This window comes from Nicotiana attenuata, unplaced genomic scaffold (assembly GCF_001879085.1).
Source record: "Nicotiana attenuata strain UT unplaced genomic scaffold, NIATTr2, whole genome shotgun sequence".
Classification (NCBI taxonomy): Eukaryota; Viridiplantae; Streptophyta; class Magnoliopsida; order Solanales; family Solanaceae; genus Nicotiana; species Nicotiana attenuata.
The window spans coordinates 37,671-58,080 of NW_017675633.1; the positions used below are offsets into that span (position 1 = coordinate 37,671).

General features: G+C 37.1%; 3 protein-coding genes across 3 annotated transcripts; 2 read left to right on the forward strand and 1 right to left on the reverse strand.

Moving 5' to 3' along the window:
* The first annotated feature begins 5,028 nt into the window (after positions 1 to 5,028).
* Positions 5,029 to 10,141, forward strand: LOC109220279 (molybdate-anion transporter-like). The gene is made up of 8 exons (XM_019384747.1): positions 5,029 to 5,298; positions 6,952 to 7,096; positions 7,176 to 7,344; positions 7,661 to 7,931; positions 8,261 to 8,526; positions 8,630 to 8,845; positions 9,220 to 9,322; positions 9,693 to 10,141. Exons 1-8 carry the CDS (start codon positions 5,148 to 5,150, stop codon positions 9,752 to 9,754), a joined length of 1,383 nt encoding a protein of 460 aa, XP_019240292.1. The 5' UTR covers positions 5,029 to 5,147; the 3' UTR covers positions 9,755 to 10,141.
* An 842-nt stretch (positions 10,142 to 10,983) lies between these two features.
* On the forward strand, positions 10,984 to 11,976 carry LOC109220280 (stellacyanin). The gene is made up of 2 exons (XM_019384748.1): positions 10,984 to 11,256; positions 11,378 to 11,976. The coding sequence occupies exons 1-2, from the start codon at positions 11,058 to 11,060 to the stop codon at positions 11,773 to 11,775; spliced, it is 597 nt and encodes a 198-aa protein (XP_019240293.1). The 5' UTR covers positions 10,984 to 11,057; the 3' UTR covers positions 11,776 to 11,976.
* Positions 11,977 to 13,132: 1,156 nt separating this feature from the next.
* LOC109220278 (N6-adenosine-methyltransferase MT-A70-like) lies at positions 13,133 to 20,201 on the reverse strand. The gene is made up of 7 exons (XM_019384746.1): positions 18,944 to 20,201; positions 18,445 to 18,543; positions 17,811 to 17,894; positions 17,372 to 17,727; positions 15,449 to 15,665; positions 14,566 to 14,645; positions 13,133 to 14,030 (listed from the first exon to the last, which is right to left on the reverse strand). The coding sequence occupies exons 1-7, from the start codon at positions 20,069 to 20,071 to the stop codon at positions 13,751 to 13,753; spliced, it is 2,244 nt and encodes a 747-aa protein (XP_019240291.1). The 5' UTR covers positions 20,072 to 20,201; the 3' UTR covers positions 13,133 to 13,750.
* Between the last annotated feature and the right edge of the window lie 209 nt (positions 20,202 to 20,410).

Below are 20,410 nucleotides of genomic sequence, written 5' to 3' on the forward strand. Positions count from 1 at the left end.
TGGTTTTACGGAAAATAACTCAAAGTACCCGAGAAGTCAATGTTGGAAAGCTAGGACCGACGTGGGAGGAACCTTACCGAATTTCAGCTATAACCGGTAAAGGTTCATATCAGTTGAAAAATCAAGATGGAGTAAAATTACTAAGCAATTGGAACCTGATTCACCTCAAAAGTATTGTTGTTGAAGATCTTTGTTGATACTCAAAGTATGTGTTGCACTCTTTTTCCCTTCGCCCAGTTTTTGTCTTAATTAGGTTTTTTTGGAAAGGTTTTTAGTAAGGCAGCAACGTAAAGCGTACTACGAAGAAGGATCATCAGCGATAACAAGAACTCAGTATACGAATTCTCATACTTAGTATTCGAACAGTAGGGGAGGAACTATTGTATATCAGAGCACTAAAAGTGACATAAAGACCGGAGACTGTTAGAACCGAAAGTTATATCTTATCAAGATCAAGGACAGAATGATCAGTCATGTAAAGTTAAGTAGTACAAGTTAGCTACATTTATTGATAGCTTTATTTACTTAAGAAAATAAATGTTTATACAAACGTACTTTTAGAAATGGAAGGAATAAATTGACGTCCTTTTATTTTTATTTTATTTCTTGTCCAAGTTATATATTAAGACTTTTCTCATTTGAGAGTTAGTTAAACTTCAAATGCTTGTGCCTGAATGAACAGGAGACGTCCTCTTCAAGAGCACAGTAAACATAAAGGTCCTTTCTTGTGAAATCCTCATAGTTAAAGGGTAAACACCAGAAGTACGAATGCCCAGAATCAAAGTTATCATATGTGAAAAAAAATCCGAACTTTATCAAATAAAAGAATGTTTTGCACGAAAATTAGGCAAAAAATATCTATTATTTATTATAATGCCAAACTCAATAGAAGTTTCGGCATAGTTACAAGAAATATATACATTACATCAATTGGTTTTTCCTACAGGGTCCGAGGGAAGAGAAGTATCTTCTACATCTCTTACAGATGAAGGTAGTTCTGCATCCATTCAGTACCTTCATACTTATCTTCTTCTTCAACTTCCTCTTCGGTTCCCAAGTACTTAGTACTTGTGCTCGAGGAGCTTGAAGTAGTGGAACGAGCGTGAATGTTATTATAGGCAGTTGTCTCCAATTCAAGAGCTTCAGTGATGCAACCATCCATATTTGCAATGTCTTATTTGGCCTCCTCCTAAGTCTTCCTCCTCATGTGGTAAATCGCATAAGTTTTCTCGAGGAGGAAGGAGTCTTCTTGATCTTGAAATTTGGTTCGAAGCTTGTTGATTTTGGAATGTAGCTGTTTGTTTTCAGCCCTCATAATGCCATAAATTCAGTTAAGGTTAGTATTTATCCTCGTATTTTCGTGGTTCTTCTCAAAGACCTTTTTGAGTCTTTCCTGCATTTTGGCTTACTTATGCTCGGTAGCAGTAGCCTCCTCAATTTTGGAATGCAAGCTTGCTTCCAGATTATGGATTTGTTCCATGGAATCATACTTAAGTTCTGCTGCTACAGTCACAACGTCATGTAGCTCAACCCACTTGGTTTTCAACTCCTCAAGTTCTTCGAGCGGTTGTGTGGCCTCTCGGCTGTGAGCTATTTTTTCTTGCTTAGATTTCTCTAACATGGCTTGAAGTACACCCATTGTAGCAAGACTTGCTTCTAAAGGCAGGAGACGCTTAGCAAGTTGATTTCGTTCAATAGAAATTTGATCTCGTTCAGTAGCAAGTTCTTCTTTAGCCTGGATCTTCTTTTGCAAGCCCTCGGAGGCGAGGAGGTTAGCCTGAGAAAGTTAAAAATTAAAGTTATTAAGGGCTATGTCTAGCAAGAGAAAAGGGAAGAAAGAAGTATGAGATGACACCTGAGCAGAGAAGTGCATGTTGTTATTGATCAGACACTCTGTAGAAAGAATTTCCATCTTCCGTCGGTCCTTATTGGAAGCCAAGGCCTTCAAGTAGTCAGCAAAGTCCACCGTCTTGAAGAGTAAATGACACTCATTCGAAATCGAGAGAGTGACGCTACATTTTCCATCGGGGTTTCGAATGGGTACCGGGAAAATATTCTCGATGTTCCCATAATCAGGTGACCGAGGGGAACAGACATCTTCCATTCATTCAGTTGGAGCAGGTGGCGAGGCAGAAGCTGATGCTGCTGCAATTGGTGTTGAAGTAGAAGGTGGAGGAATATCAGAGATAGAATGCCTCTGATCGAAAGCAACAAATGGAGCCCGAAAACGAAACTCTCCATTTTCAACTACTTTCATTTCTATGAAGAGTCCTTGAATTTCATTCGGTTGGGCATCCGATTGAGCAGGGGATTTTCTTCTTTTCCTCTAAAGAGAAGCTACTTCATAGTCATCGGTTTCTTCTTCGTCAAGGACCACTGTGGTTGGTCCAGCTGGAGCTTCTTTTGTTGAAGGTTTCTCCTAAGTCTCAGTCGTGGAGGTACGTCTTCTTTTTGGGTTATTATCCTTAGCTTGGGGACTCAAGGAAGATGGACCTTCATCAGAAGTAAGAGCAGTATCACGAGCCCTCTTCTGGTCAAGGATGACTTGAATTTGTTGATGGGCCACCGTTGGATCATGAGAGACCTCAACAACGGGGTAAATAAAGACCCCTTCGGAAGGCCTGCGCATTATGATGGAGAGTTAGCAAATTCGTACTCCGTCATGTTGGAGATTGAAAAGGGAAAAGAGAAGTTTTACTTACTATGGTTCTTGACCTTCCAATTAAACTTGAATGAAATTTCTTTCCACCTACGGGAGTTTAGGGTTGAGAAATCTAAAATCTTCTGTACCTATTGGGTTAGGTTTCAAACCAATGGTGGAACCCAACGGGTAGCTAAAATAAGATTAAAAACATTAGCCAAAGAAGGGATTTTATTTAACGCAATAGAAAAAAATTATCTGAAAAACTTACGAGCAAAGTTCCAAAATACATGGATAGCGAGTACTGTTGCCCGAAGGGTGTCCCCGGTGGCGGTGGCAACGAACCTTTCTATCTAACTACGGTCATTATTATCATCGATACCGGTAAAGATGGCATGGTGACCCCATTTTCCGAGTTTGATCATGCCTCCACAAAATTTTAGGGGAGTAGAGGTTGATAAAATGAGAAAGAGTGAGGGTTTCTCTGGTCCTGGAGCATAATACCCGAAGGAAAACCACCATACGCTATAGTAATGGGCTTACATGAGCCGAGCAAATTTGATAGTGGTGGCAAAACTCTAAAATAATGGGATTAATGTCTTGACACATTCTTAAATTAAAAGAATATGTATAAAAGTACATGAACCTTTGTTTGTTAAAGGTGACTCTTTCCACTTCATTGGGGCCTCAGATCTCAATTTTTTTCCAGTCACAATCTTCCTTGACAACAGAAATACTAGCAGGGTGGATGAAAGAAGGATATATGTTGATAGGCAAATTTCTATCATTTTTGGAGTTAATAGGTTCATTTTGTACTTGAAGATCTGTGTCAGAGTTTAGTTGAGAGGGTATGATTGTGTTGGTGATAGAGGAACCGACATCGGCTTTCTTGGTTTTGTTCTTCTTATAAGAGTCACCACCGATGTGAAGGTTAGAGTTTCCATGGACAGAAGTAGTAAAAGACATGGTGGTAGAAAATTTGAGTAAGAAAATTTTATTGTGAAAAGGAGTTTGCAGAAAAGTTTTAAGAAAATTCGAAGAAGAAGAATTTGCAAAAGCGAAAGGTACAAATGATGAGTAATGGAGAAGTTTATAGGCGGCAGAGTTCATTGTTATCATTACCTTGAAAACTGACAAAAATATTTGCCGAATCATGGGATAACATGTGTTCGGCTCATTAAGTGCAAGGAGGCGTGCGTCCTTTCAAGTGTCAGAAACTGTTCAGAACTTTTCCACTAAGGAAAAGGATCTTATCTACTTCCCCTAACACAAGTTTTGTCACCGAAAAATAGGGGGACTATCTGTATGGGGTAAAATTAATGAGCGACAGATCGATGCTCGACGACTTGACACATGGATGTAAAGGAAAAGTGAGATATGAGTCAGCAAATAGCTGGCACCAGCTATGAACATGTAACCGGTGCTATATAAGTTCCGAGGGCATTGGGTCGACGGCTGTTTGAGTTAATTCTGCTAGTACGTACAATTTGAAGAGTTAACCCAATTAGTGACATTAAAAGTGCCCGTCATGGATGCATTGGACAGGCTACACGGACCCATCGAGCCTGTTAAAAGTGCTCAGTATATCAAATTGGGGCAAGTGCACGGATAGCCATTCTCAGGAATGCTATTGAGAGATTAGCCAATACTTATTTTGTTATAAAATTTTAAACTAAAAATCTTAATTTGAGGATATTCTTGTCCCCAAAAAATAAATCGAAAACTGAAATTCAAGATGACTAATTTCTAAATAGCAGCACTTTAGAGTGGCTACCCGGTGTCATTTCTACGATCAAATTTCGGGAGAAATTTAAAAATAGCCAGATTTACAACTGGTCGTTCAAAAATAGCCCAATTTCAAAAATAATCGAAATTTAGCCACTTTTTATGTAAAGATAAATTTGAGCGAAAACACTGTTCAAAACCCGGAAAATACTCTAGTATATTATGCTGGAGTTCCAGCATAAGTATACTTGAACTCCAGCATATTATACTGGAGTTCCAGGATAGTATGCTGGAACTCCAGCATAATATGATGGAGTTCCAGCATAAGTACACTAGAACTCCAGCATAATATACTGGAGTTCCAGCAAGTATATTGGTCCAGTATAATATACTGGAGTTTGGAGCACCAGTGCTCCAGTCTCCAGTATATTATATTGGAGTCGGCAAAGTATACTGGTCCAGCATAATATGCTGGAGTTCATACACAAGTGCACATGCTGGACCGGTCTTTATTGCAGCAAAACGGTGGCTATTTTTCATTGACTTGGTAATCGCCGGCTATTTTTGATTGACCCGTCCAAAAATTGGTTATAACGTGCCCAAATCCACTAACCCGTCCAAAGTTTAACCCGAATCTATCCCATCCATAGGTAAGTAGTCATTTTCTCCTTTTAACAAACACTAGCTTTGTTTCTTCTCTCTCCCATTTACTTTTCTTCTTCTATTAAAAGATATCCCCAGCAGATCCATTTCTCTTTGATCTAACAAGGAAGAAGAAAAAATGGAAGCGTTTTACTTTCTGGTATTTGGGGCTTTGTCAGCAGTGGTAGCTGCATTGGAGCTGAGCAAAACAAGCAAAGATCGAATAACAACCTCACCTGCTTTCAATTCTTTCAAGAACAACTACATCCTTGTTTATTCTCTCATGATGGGTATCTTCCTTTTTTCTTTTTCTTTTCTATCATATATAATGCATTACCCTATTTTGAAATTCTTGTATATTCATTCATGCAAAAAAAATTCTTTATTTCTTGTTTAAATCAATATAATGCATTACCCACTTGTAAAATTTATGGGTCTTGAGTCTTTTGATTTGGTAATTTCCATTAAAGATTGCATTTTTTTGTTTTTGATCCAACCATTCAGTGTGATAATGTAGTTTGTTTTCTTGAATTCTTCCTTTGTCAAAATTTCAATCATGGTTATGATAGCTTAAGTTAGGCATCTGTTTGCGTCTACACGTTTTTTGGGTCCTTTTTACCAATTCATCGTGTACAGCATGGGATATAAGCAAACAACAGATTTCGGGGTTATCAAAAGCATATAAATATGTATACATATCATGTATGGATGGTGTAAACACCAGTGGCGGAGGCAGGAATCCTAACTATGGGATTCAAAAAAATATCTGCTAAAATGCTATACCTAGAAGCTTCCCTTGTGTAAAGAGGATTCAACAGTGTATATATAGAAGAAGATAATTTTTTACCCTACTTGCACGGTGTAATATCTAAATGAAATAAGATTCAATTGAACACCCCCCCCCCTGGGGGGTGGGGGGTGTAAACAGAAAGTTTGGTATATGGAGAATGGTACATACAAAATTACTTGGGGAAAAAATATAAGCAAATTTTGGCTACTTAGCTTTCAGGGAGAGTTGAACACATAACTCTAAGGTTATGATACCTCAGCCTTGGCCATTAGATCATGCACTTATTTCATGCTTCTTCAACAACCAGAGTTCGTTTAGATTTTATTTTTAGTCGTTTGCTTTTTAGTTTTTTGAATATTACTCTTGGGTTCTTAACTTTACTATTTCCCATATTGGTCAAATAAACCATGATATTTCAGTAACGGGGCGTAGGTGCTTTACTGTGACTTCCAAGTGTGGCTTGTCTCATATCTTATAAAGATTGTATTAGCTGTTTCTACTATTTTCTGAAGTTAGGTAAAAGAGAATGAAATTATGTTTGCAAGTTTGTAAAAAAGTGTGCTGATAAATTTTCTATGGGCCAAAGGGTAATTTTGATTCTTAATTCATACTCCATAGCAAACATGCTTTAAAGATTAGGATTTATAAAACTGCACTAACACAAGAGAGATTGTTTGCGGAACACTGAAGCATCCACTTTAAACGAATCCACTTTACAACCTTTAAATCTATTAGCTATTTAGCTTGTGCTGAATTTGGCACACAAGATGAGATTAGTGTTTCAAAGCACATATGATCTTCAATTGGAGAGCCAGTCTCTCTAAGAAGAAAGGGAATGAATAAATGAACTTTCTCTTGAGCATAATGAAGGTCATATAAAAGCTTTAATTTTGCAAAAAGAAAGAAATTATCAATATATTAATTGCTTGGTTTCTCATCTTATTGATACAAGCTTACCACGTGGACATATAAACTCGGTGAATAACGAGTTTCTCCTCTTTTTCCATAATGGCATCATGATTGTTAGTTGTGTGGGTATGCATGTGTTTGCTTATCTTTATATCATACCTCTGTCTATACATGTATACTGTTGATCATGCAGAGACTGCAATTCTAGCCCCTTAAGTTACTGAGATCCTTTTTCTGGCAATAGCTGGTGATTGGCTGCAGGGTCCGTATGTCTACTACCTTTACACAACATATGGATATGGGAAGGGTGAGATTGGCCATCTCTTTATTGCTGGCTTTGGATCTTCCATGCTGTTTGGAACAATTGTTGGATCCTTGGCAGACAAACAGTATGCCCGCTATATTTTCTTAATTGAATGCTTTTCTTTTTAATTTTGAGCGTTACAATCACACTCAAATTTTTTCTAGGGGCCGAAAGCGGGCCTGTGTCACGTACTGCATCACTTACATTTTGAGCTGTATCACCAAACATTCTCCTCAGTACAAAATTTTGATGTTGGGCCGTATATTAGGAGGAATTGCCACCTCTCTCCTTTTCTCAGCCTTTGAGTCTTGGCTTGTCGCAGAGCATAATAAGGTGCTTAAATTCTTTTATGATGACTTGCCTTGGTGTTCTTTTAAGATCCCTGCCAACGATTGGACACATTCCACTATCAATTATTATTAATTTTTTGGGGTTAGAAAGTTATTATTTGTAAGAATTTTTAGTTTCATTCTTCTGTAATAAAGCAGCAAACTATTCTTACTTAAGTATACATTATACATCAAAAAGCCATCTACAACTAAGAATGTGTATCCTTAGTTCACTCATATCTGATGGTAGTATCATGTACCATCATGTTCTCTGATGTATTCCTCTTTCAATGAATTTGATTTTGTATCTTATCTTGCAGAGGGGTTTTGATCAACAATGGCTATCATTAACATTCTCAAAAGCAATATTTCTTGGCAATGGTCTTGTGGCTATTTTGTCGGGGCTATTTGGAAATGTTCTTGTGGACACACTAAATCTGGGTCCTGTTTCTCCTTTTGATGCTGCTTCATGCTTCCTTGCTATTGGTATGATCATTATACTGTCATCTTGGACTGAGAATTTTGGTGACCCTTCAGAAAGCAAAGACTTACTTACCCAATTCAAGGGTGCTGCTGTGGCAATTGCTTCTGGTAATTTTCAAATTTTAGCTTTGCTCCCTTCTTCTGACCTTATTTCATCTCTGCGGACAAGTATATCATAGGATGTGTTAGTAAAAGAAAGAACTGATTATAATGCAATGGAGAGACTTTTTGATTCTTCCTTGACTTGTTTTTAGTGCTCCAAATTTCAATTCAATGCAACTTTTTCAAATTATCTGACGCATCTGCAGTAGGTTACAATCTTATTCTACTTGTGTTATTCGACGGTTTTCTAACAAAGATAGTACAGTTGGAAAAGCTTTTTTGCGTTGTACTTTATTTGTGAAGCTTCTCTAACAGTTCTTCTCTTACGTAATCAGATGAGAAAATTGCACTGTTGGGTGCTATACAGTCACTATTCGAAGGTTCGATGTATACTTTCGTATTCCTGTGGACTCCTGCTCTGAGCCCTAATTCAGAGGAGATTCCTCATGGCTTCATCTTTGCAACTTTCATGTTGTCTTCAATGTTGGGCAGCTCCCTTGCATCTCGATTACTGGCTCGCTCATCTCTCAAAGTTGAGAGCTATATGCAGATTGTTTTTGCAGTATCTGCTGTCTGTCTCTGTATCCCTGTCTTCACAAGTGTAAGAAAGAATCCTAGGGGTTGCTTTTATTAAACATAACTGCAGGTGTCATAATTCTTTTTTTTTCTCACTAACTCCACTACTTCTTTTTCACTTTAAACAGTTATTGGTGACACCTGCTAATGAAAAAGGTGGAGGCATTTCTTTTTCTGGATGCATTCAGCTTCTTGGTTTTTGTGCATTTGAGGCTTGTGTTGGAATATTTTGGCCTTCTATAATGAAAATGAGGTCCCAGTACATTCCTGAGGAGGCTAGGAGCACAATCATGAACTTTTTCCGCATTCCTCTTAATATCTTCGTTTGCGTTGTGTTGTACAACGTGAGTTTCCTTTTCCTATCTAACTATTACATCAACCTAAGTAATATTGTATCATTTACTTATCATTGTACTTCTATATATTATGTAATTTTAGGCAGAGTAGCTCTAAGCTATGTTGCTTGGACTCTCCGAAAATGTTGCCAGGTGCGTGTCGGTTTCTCCAAAAGCAGTGTATTTTTAGAGAATCCGACACGGGTGCGGCAGTATTTTGGAGAGTCCGCACAACATAGGCTCTAAGAAAAAAAGATACTAGCTTATAACCCTGTGTTGTGGCAGGCAGTGCTAAGTAACAAAGGCACGCACTATGTGTGATGTATATCCTCATACAAAGATTGCCCTTTATATGATTACTGATCCATTTTTCTTTTGTTCAGGTTGACGCATTTCCAATAACTGTTATGTTTGGCATGTGCTCAATTTTCCTCTTTGTGGCATCAGTCTTGCAGAAACGCCTCTCTGTTGTTGCTGAAAAGTCAAGTAAGAATAGCTTCCAATTGTCTTTTTAGTCCTTACTGCGAGTTTGATAGAAAGTTAGCGCAACGAATGACTCAGCATTGGAGATATGAGATTATGTGAACAATAGTCAACTCTGTAATACTAATATAGATTTTGGGACCAATGTTTCTTGCCTTCACGGGGTAGGGGTAAGGTTTGCGTACAGACTACTCTCCCCAGACCCCACATGTGGGAATATACTGGGTATGTTGTTGTTGTTGTTTCTTTTCTTCATCAAAAACGATAATACTCATTTTAGTAGGTCAGATCTGTGTCCCGGGGTTTGTTGAAGGGTTAACTATCCGAAAGTTGACACAGATATAAGATTTTTCTTTGGTTGATGCATTTGCAGAAACTCAAGATTGGGCAACACACAAGGAGAGAGAAATGGAAACCGCGCCCCTGAATGCCTAAGTTGATGCAAGTCGCTGGACTCATTAATTCAGCGAGGTTATGCAGAACAACTATCAGTTTTCTATGCAAAAAATCAGTGGGTAAATCGAATGCTGCTTATGAACTACTAAACCTGTGGTTTTTATTGGTCAGAAGGATATGGAGAAGCTACCTTCTTGAGCTCATGCAACAAGGAGATTTTGCAACTATGAGAATAGGGGTATCCTTCTATCAATATATGATAGCTGATGCAGCATTGCTACACTGCATTGCTTGTTTTTTCTGATAATGTAAAAGCATATTTGCCATTTTTGGTTTTTCTTTAATTCATTTATAAATATGTCTATGATATGTATAAGACGCTGCGTGCTGTTATATTTACTCTGAATAATACTCATTTTTACATAACTTTCTTGGCAATAATTTTAAGCCAGATTGACGCTTAACTTGAAATTAAAACGAGTAATGAAGTAGAGAAAGGTTGAGTTTTTCTAGGAAAAGAGTAAGGAGTAACATTCTAAGGTGCCAAAAAAGAAGGGCCTAATTGGTTGACCAAAACTTTGCAAATGAACAAACCAATAGTGCAGCAAAAAATTCGTACTTGTATGCTGTATATTTGTAGATAATGTGCAAATCTACATCAGATATAGGTTGACTTTCATCACTGTTTAACTAGTTATAACTTACCACTTCATTAAACAATTAGAATTGGCCATTTGGGATCCCAAAAATGAAGGGTTTCACAAGGTTTGTGTAAAATGGAATCTCAGCGTGTGTTCTTTTTCTTTTGGTTCTTGTGTTGACTGATTTACTTAAATGGAGCGACATGAATAATACTAATACTATTGACATTAACTTACGTGGGATTGAAACGTAGTTATTGTAAATAGAAAATTTACAAAAATTGAAAAAATTAATAAACTGAAATAAATAATGGTAATGGCACAAGGCACATGGTAACTGTTGTATAAACTAAAATTATATGTAAAACCATTTCCTGCTCTAGTCCTTTCCATTCCCATGTTAAGCTGCATCCGGTGTTTCTTTGTCCAACTGTCCATGTGCTATTGTTATTCAAATAATTGACCCTACCCAACTCCACACTTTGTTCTTTTGCTTGTGATCCCTCTTTTACCCTTGACGGCAAGCAGCTTTTTTCTAGCTAATTTTGCTATTAGGGAAAAGACAAAGGGCATTTTAGTAACTCTGCACATGTCTGGTTCAGTGATATAGGTGCTAATTTCTCTCTTCTAATTTTGTGTATTTACACTCAATTTTGTCCAAAGGGAAACAAAGAGTGAAGAGAGACAAAGTTGCGCAAGTCATGGCTACTCTTAGTATTCCAAGAAAGTACCATTCTTTGTACATTATTTTTCAGTTCTTTCTATTAATACAAACCAAAGTGTTGTGTTATCAGTACAAAGTTGGAGATTTAAGTGCTTGGAATGTACCCTCTTCTGCAAATAAAGATGTCTATACCAAATGGTCCAAGAATCATGTCTTCAAAATTGGAGATTCAATCAGTAAGCCTCCCATTTCTTGCTTAGATCTTCAAGATTTTCCCATTCTTACATACCCTTTAATAAAATATTCAACCCCATCAATCTGGCTCTTGAATTAATCTTTTCTTTTTTTTTTTTGCAGTGTTTTTGTACCCACCAAGTGAAGATTCAGTAATACAGGTGACAAAACAGAACTACAACAGTTGCAACCTTAAAAATCCAATCTTGTACATGAACAATGGCAACTCTCTGTTCAACATTACAAGACCTGGGGAATTTTACTTCACAAGTGGAGCAGAAGGACACTGTGAAAAGTCACAGAAACTTCATATTTCAATACCAGGAGGAAATGGAACAACTTATGAAGAAGATTCACCTGCTTTTGCTCCATCTGCAGATTCACCTGCTTACCCTACTGTTTTTGGCTCAATTCCTGTCCAATCTGCTAATCAATCATCTTCTGGGAAATTGCATATTTCTATTTTTGGTGCCATTGGATCAGTGTTTCTCACACTGCTTCTAGGAAGCACCATTTTTTAGAGAAGTAATACTACATTTGGAACAGTACATTTTGAGATTTCATTCATATTTTTTGTTGTATTGAGCCATTATATTTTGTCTGTCTGTTGTTAAATTTGTGAAGAGTTCATTCGTGATGATGAGTTTATTGGGGGGAGCTTACCGTTTTCCCTTGAGCAAAATTATTGAGTTTCTTCTACTATAGTCAATATTTTTGTGTCATCCATCTCTCCCTCCTGCTTTTTCAATGAATTCTTTTTTCTTTTTCTTTTTTTTTTTTTGTGTTGGTTGTCATAATTTTTAAATCTATACCCCGGTATATATGGAAAAGGAAAAGGGGAAAGAAAATATAGAAGCTATGAATAACAGTAAACTGTCAAGGCCATCTAAAAAAAGTAAAAGTTAATTCTGGACTGTAAGGTTCGAAGGAAAAGAAAAAAATAAAGGAGAACAATAGGAAATACAAATTTAAAATTGAGCAAAATCTCATGACTAGGACAGTTCAATGCACTAAGCTCTCATTATGTGCGAAATATCTCACTTTAATTTGTTTTCCTATATCTTCGCGATACCCCTAAGAAAAACTAAAATAGAATAAAATATATTTATATGAGAGATAAATAGTTGGATGGAGGTGCGAGGCTATAGCTCAGCAGAAACCCCACGAGACAATCCAATAACCATCATAGCACTGGAGTTTGAGGATTTCAAGACTTGCCTCTTTTGAATATTTTCCGAGTAAAAGCATTTCACAAGTTTAATAGTACCAACTCAAAAAGACAAAACATTAGTGCCCAATATTATAATTATAATATTATTTTGGCATATGCATGCTAGCTGTAGCCAGCAATTCGCCGACAACACTTTGCACCTTTCTCGTGAAAAGGCACCAAGGGGTCGTTGAATTAAAATCTTTATTAAACCCACAAGATAAGTGATGTAGGATTTAAACTTGGATATATAAATTGACGAAATGTCATTTGCAGTGTGTTATAATATGAACAAAAATATTACGTGTGTTATTTCATGACTTAGTTTAGCTAAACAAGATTTAAAGAAAACACTAAATTAAAAAAAGCACTTCAAAATTAGTACCCTCTCCGGTCTACTTTAATATTTTAGTACTTTAATTGATATTTTAATTATTTTCACACATAATAAGAAATCCACCTTTAACATTAATTAACAATAAAATTGACTATATTAACCTTAATTGTTCACTGAAAGCATAACAAATACTCCTAGGCTCTTTACTCAAAGGACAACTTTAAAAAAAAAAGTCAATTCCTTCTTAATATATGAAAATACAAAATATTTGTTGACCACAGAAAAAAGCCAATAAATCAATAAAGTGGACCAAAGGGAGTAAGATTCGAGGAAAACAAAAGAAAAATAAAATGATGAGTGTCAAATTATACACCCAAAATCACATCCCAAATTTTTTACAACTGAACTTTACTCATAAAAATAACTGCTTATATAATTTAATACTGACCCAGTTAAATCTAAGTAATCTGGGTGTAAACACTAGGAGGGGTTCAGTTGAGTGCTTGCAATGGAAAACCATACAGAAAAGTGGTAAACTGCAATAGCCAGAAAAAGAGTAGGTGTCTGATCATTCTTGAGCTTAGACGTAGATTACACTTACACCCAACACTCAGGGCAGCCACTCACTAAGCGGACGAAGTCTGCAAAAGGGATATATGTCCTAACAAGTTGCATGTATATGACACAATACCTAATCTTCAGCAAACAACAAACAAGGGAGAGTATTACATTCTATCAACCAACTATTCTTAAGACTGCTGTTAGGCTCTTTTTTTATGGCTAATTGCAGGCACATTGTGACTCGTCCTGCCACCCGATAATCTTAATGGAAGTAATACTCCACACCCATCTGCAAAAAACTTGTCGGAGACAGGTAGAAATAGGCAGCGCAAACTACGTGGACGAACCAAGTGTTACAGGAAAATAACTAGTTCTTGAAACAAAGTTATTAGCTTGCCATCTCCACATCGCTTTTTACTGCTTTTCCTTCAGTTGCACAGGCTGCATCTGGAGCTGTGGCCTCAGCGAACTGGGTCCCTGCAGTCTTTAGTTCCCCTCCAGCAAATGCATTCTTCATCTGATTAGAACTTGAATCTACTTCCATTGCGGACGCCCTTGGAGGTGATGCAGGTTGCACCTCCACATCAGGATAAGCAGCCTTGAACCGCGCCCTAAGCCCTTCATCAACTAATCGTACCCCTTGTAGTTGGTTTCCAAGTGCCATCCACCTGATACATTTATGGATTGTTATATTGAGAATTTATCTTAACTAAGTGCAATGGAAAAATATGATGACATTAAATCATTTCTCTGCGAATGGTGTCTGATAATGTTTACTAATTACTCTCTTCACTAAAAAAAAAATCTTGAGAATCTTACTGTTTTTCTCTTTTTTGGGAAGAACATACAAGAGAAGAGAATTAATTAGTATTCCACTAAATATGTGGATATTATCAAGCTTTTATTTTTAAAATTAAAATAGAAAAAAAAGGCTTTCTTCTACTGTACTAGCACTGACCCACAAACCTAATATTTCAAGCAAAAAGGACTTATTTTTTACATCACATATGGTAGGATCACATTCTTATGTTCTAAGATGTGATAAGGAAGTACTTTAAATCAAGAACATAAATTATTAGTAGAAGTTAGAAGCCCAAAACAGTTCCCTCCATATGTGATTGTGCGGGTGCAACATTCTAAAAACCATGTTTAATAGTCTCTGACTTTCAGTTGAAGATCAGCAAGTAGATCAAGAATGCATACCCAGCATGAACATTGTGCATCCGAGCAAATAACTCCAACTTTCTTGTCCTTGGACTAATTCTTTCGAGCAAGGGATACATCTAACATGTCAAAGCAAAAGCATTGTTTATGTATAACCCAACAACAGTCAAAGTATCAAGAAAAAATAAGAATAGATGCTAAAATACTCCCTTCGTCCCAATTTGTTATACGGATTTCAAGAGTCAAACTTCTTAATTTTGACCATGAATTCGAACATAGAATATTAAAGTTTTTTGAAATAAAAATTACATATTTGGAAACTACATAAAAAGTACTATAAGTCACAATAGTTAACAATTCAAAATATTCAAAAGGCATATGCAAAAATCGTGGTCAGAGAAAAAGCTCGTTTGACTCTTGAAATCCGGACTGTATCAAACAAATTGGGCTTGACTCTTGAAATCAGAACTGTGTCAAACAAATTGGGTTCGACTCTTGAAATCCAAACTATATCAAACAAATCGGGACGGAGGGAGTAACATAGAATCACAACCACTAAACTTAATGTAACACTAAGGGTCGTTTGGTTGGGAAACAAGTTAAGTAGGATTAATTATCCCGGAATTAGTTATCCTGGGATTGTCAACCCACCCTCCCGTAGGAATAAAATAACACTACAATCCCCGGATAACTAATCCCGGGATTAGTTATACAGCTATTTTATCCCAACCAAACGTGGGATAAACTCATCTCAAATTTAATCCCAAGATCCCACGTACCAAACGAGCCCTAACAGTACAGACATTTTATAAAATTAGGCTATTCCATGAACATCAATAAACGTGTCTACGCTTTGAAGCTTTCAGTTTCTAGCTCTTTTTTCCTTTTACGAAAAGAACAGAAGAATCTAAATTTTTCTCACCTCATCTGGCTTACGACTCGTTTCCCGAACCTCTGCTACAATGACATCAGTATCAATATTCCTATTTACCTCTGGATTTCCCTTTATTCCAACAAGGCAGTGTTCCTTACTGTGATTGAGCCAATGGCCTGTCCGACCAGTTCTGATGATTCGCTGAAGTTGATTGGTCTTAACCCAAATGATCTCCTCAACACGTTTGTAACCCCAAAGTTCTAGACTGCAAGAATGGTACCAATGTAATGGAACTTAGCAGTCATAACTCTTTTATTCACAGAGCAGGAATTATATAATTTTAATACATAAAACCAAATGATGACCTGAGTCTTCAGAGTTCTGTCAACTTCACCACAAAATAGAACAAGTAAAATTTGCCCCAAAGTTAACAACGCAAACTCCTATATTTTTTTAATAAGCTTCTAGTGCTTGGTTCAATAATTTAAAGAAACATTCCGACTTGCCTATTCAGTAATTAACAATTCATAGCTCAGGCTCTCTTTTACCACTGACATTATTACAGGTGTATAGCAAACTCTAAGCCCATCATCATGACTAGGGGTGGCACAATGGTTAAAAGAAAACAGTTAAGCACACATATTATCCACTAAAAATGGGTTAAATAATGAACTTTTTAAAAACGGGTCAAATATGGATAAGAACCATATTATCCATTTGCCACTCCTAATCATGACAGAAACAACTCTTGAACACATGGTATTGCGCCAATACACATAAGTAGTAGCCAACAAGCAGTTGTTAGTGACTGGCTTTGTGACAATCAACTATGCATCTTCTGATATTATTTTTTCCTTTTTGGATAAATCAAGTAATCTCAAACTTGTTCCAAACTGTTAAATTATTGAATTGTGTGACCCTCTCTTTAAAAGTTTAAGCTATTAGAGAAGGTTTTTTTTTTTTAAGAAGCAAGAAGTTATATTACTGGCACCAAGAAATGCAATGATTACAAAAAAGGGGACACTTTCATTTATTTGTTTGCAAACACACCTTCTCACATGTGGACCTAACTCTTGTTCCAAGCACATAGAGATATATTTGATGACGGCTCTCAGCAAGACTCAAATCTAGGACCTCTGCCTCCTCTGATACAGTATTTAATTATTTGACCAATCATCCGAAACTTAAGGTAAGAGGTGAGTGTCCCAGCACATTTATGGACCATTTTCTCTGCCGTTATATATCCAATGTGAGATACTATCTACCCTCTTGTACGTGCAAGCCGGTGTTGGGGGTTCACACATAGACCTTAATGCTGATTGTGTGAAAATAGGTTCGCCAAAGATTGGGCGTGATTTCATATTAAATAATTGAAATGTATGAACATTTCATCTAGAAGTTTAAGTTAGTAGAGAACCTTGGAGACCCGGGTTCAAGTTCTAGAAGAAACAAATAAACTATGTGATTCCTTCTCATGATCTGCCTAAACTTTGACGGGCTGAGTAACTATCGGTGCTAGTGGGAGGTAGTATGTACACAATAGAATAGTCGAGGTGTGCGCATACTAGCACGGCCACCATCATCATTAAAAAAAGGTTTTAAGTTAATGGAGAGATACACTTCAATTTTTTATTTTTTTTTTGCAACACAAACAATTGGAAGAAAGATAAGAAGTGATATTTTAGCCTATGCCCCATTGTTATAGGATCCCCATTACTTACTTCATTTCAACAACCAAAAAAGCTAGGAATTATGTTATCACCGCTAATAATGATGTTCCACAAGAATGATAGTCAATTCGCCCACTAATAATAATGACATTTCACAACACAAACTATCAAAGAGCCTTCCATGTTATGCAGCGTCATACTACAGATTCTAGACATCTAAGTCAAGCTATACCTGTCTACTTTTGTTATCACCTAGCAGAGAAGATGTTTAATAGATTGAGAGAGAGGGAAGAACTCTAACCATTCCCGCCCAAGCTCCATGGCACGTCCAGTCACCCAAAGGAATATAAGACCATCAGTTTGCAGTGCAGGGACATTTAGAGTGCGCATTTCATCATCAGCCATTGTCCCATAAGGCAATTCCATATGAATATCCCATGGTGGATCAGCCATTATAATCCCAAACTGCCCTAAAATATCCACTCTAAATGACCGTATGTCACAATTAATCCATTGTGGTTCACCAAGCTCTACTTCTGAACAGTAATGAGCACGCTGAGGCTTCAAAGACTTCGGAGGGGGCAAGGTAGCTGCTCCCATCATCATGGGTGATACATCTGGTGTCGAGTCAAGCTCATAATGGACATATTTGCATGTCTGCCAATTAGATGAGTGTAAGTAATCTATTTCCAGCAGATGAAAGCAAATCCTTGGGTAAACAAGTTAGTCATGGAAATTACCTTCATGTGACGGCAAGTATCAAGAAAAGAGCAATCACCTAAGTTGACATCAGTATGCACAGCAATTATTCGCCGAAAATGAACCTAAAATGCATCATAATAAAGTTATCGTATCAATCTAAAATAAAGGTAATGCTTAACAAGTGCTTTTAAAAGAGAGAAAACGCAAAAAGCGGCGGGATCCATGGAGCTTGAAGCACATGCATCTTTAAAGGAAGTGCAAAGTTAAAGAAAATTAAATATCATACATACAAGAATTAGTACAATGATAATCAAAATTCCAATGAAATAATTAATTTTAACTTCCAATATGCTACAATGCTGATACCAATCCACCTCCTCATAGTTGAGAATCAAAGAATCCACTATTTCTCGTTGGGTCAATTTCTGTGTCATTGTTTGAATCGCACACTTAGCTGAAACCCGTAGCTTCGCCCATGAAGCGACAACCCCTCGCTTCGCATCACTTTAAGTTACAAATCAATGGCTTTTAATAAAATTGTGATTAACGCCATCTACAATCTTCATTAATGGTTAGGATTACTATTCTATGTTCGAAACAAATAACAATTTTCAGAACTCTAATTGTCATAAGATATTTAAAGCAGTGACACCTAAAATGACTTGGTCTAACCTTATCACAAGCAATATAGGAACCAGATTGGCGTCGACAATCTTCCTTTGTTAAAGCTGAACAATATTCCTTCACCTGGGAACCACCTTTGCTTTTGAACTGAAATACCATTCAAATAAAAAGCCACCAGTTAATATGAGATAATGTGCTACAAAAGTTTTGAGAAAGAAACAAGAGATAAGAAAACACGTGCAACTGAGCAACATAGCAAATTCAATCAATATGGACAAGAGAACCCATTTCAACTAAAAGGCTACAAAACGAAGTCAGGGAGAAGAAGAAATGAATTTGGACACTGCAATTGAAGTAGAAATATGAAATTGCTGTGACTTAGCAAGTTTCACTTATTTCCATAATGCAATGTACCAAAGAATACAAATTAATCAGCTCATGATATCTGCGATAACTTTATATTAGAAGTCAGCATCTATTTGTTCAGTAAAATTATCAATTAAATCATATGATGAAATGAAATCGACAAAGGTGGAATATCCAATACCCTTGCAGCGACGGCAGATTCCTTTGCGGTAGGTCTATGAATAAGGTCCAACAACTCCTCCCCGGTTTTCGATTTTTGCATTTCCTTAAAACTCTTTTTATTCAACATATTCTCTAAATCCTTCATGTCATCTTCTTCTGTCCTAGGTTTCAAAGCAATAGAATTTCCTCCTCCTACAAACCCACCATTTGGCCCCATTGGTGGTCTAGGCATCGGAGGCGGAACACCAACACCTCTAGGCATCCCCATCATACCCACCATACCTCTATGCCCACCTCTCGGACCCATATTGCCGGGAAACATAGCTGTCATCCCCTGCATATGTGAATGCTCCCACATTTCACTCATTGCCCTTCCCATTCCCATAAATCCTCCATTATCACTCCCTCTTTTCACCATTTCCTGATTATTATTATTATTCCGATTACCTCCACTTACACTACTCCCCTCATTTTGCTTACTTTCGGGCAACTCTTTTAATAGCCTAGTCCTATCAATATTCAACACCATAACCCTAGATTTCCCACTAACAACAAAATTCTCCAATTCTACACAAGCATTATCCTCCGCCATTGATTTTAACGCCATTTCCACAGCCATTATTGGCCCCGACTCCCCTCCGAGCTCCCCAATCGCCGTCTTTTCAGCAGCCGTATGCGACTGATCATTCTCTAACTTCCGTAACAAAGTAGACGAATCAATAGCCGTAAACGGCACTCTCTCTAACAAACACACTGCAACCATCGCCCTTACGAGCGACAATGGCCCCCCACATTCATCAATTACCATTTTATCCCTCTCATTAACGCTTCCAGAAGCTTCCGAAACAGGTTTTGCGTGTGCACCGCTGCTAGAATTGGGGTTAATCTTCGGGGGTACGAGTAAATTAGGGTTAGGGTTAGGGGTGTTAGGGAGGGGGTTGGGTAAAGGGGCAAACGGTTTCCCATTGAAGGACGAAATGGTCTTGAGGGAGAGGTCGAGTGAAGAGACGATGTCGGGAACCAGGGTTTGTAGAGAGGCGATGAGTTCCAATTGAGCATTGTGCAGGGTTTGTATACGGGTTTCGTGCTGCTGCCTTAGCTCCTTCACGGCGGTGATTTCATCGGTGCCGTCCGAGTGAGTTTCCATTGTTGATATTTCTTTCAATCTTAAGCTTCAGATTGCGAGGTTTAATTATTATCACTGGGAAGGGTTTTTGTGAGGGGGGTTTGCTGATTCTTCCTACATATTTTTAAAAAAAAAAATTAAAGGATAAATTACACTCTTATTTTTTCTCATCAAAGATAAATTACACTAACCACTCCTATTATATTCACTCAACTGCAAGCATAACCTTTATACTTTAAAATCTAAATTTATACTTCATTTATTATGAAAATACAATAAAAATATTAATGTTACTAATACAATTTCTTCTTTACAAGGGTATTAAGTATTTAGATTTTAAAAACAATTATTCCCACTTTA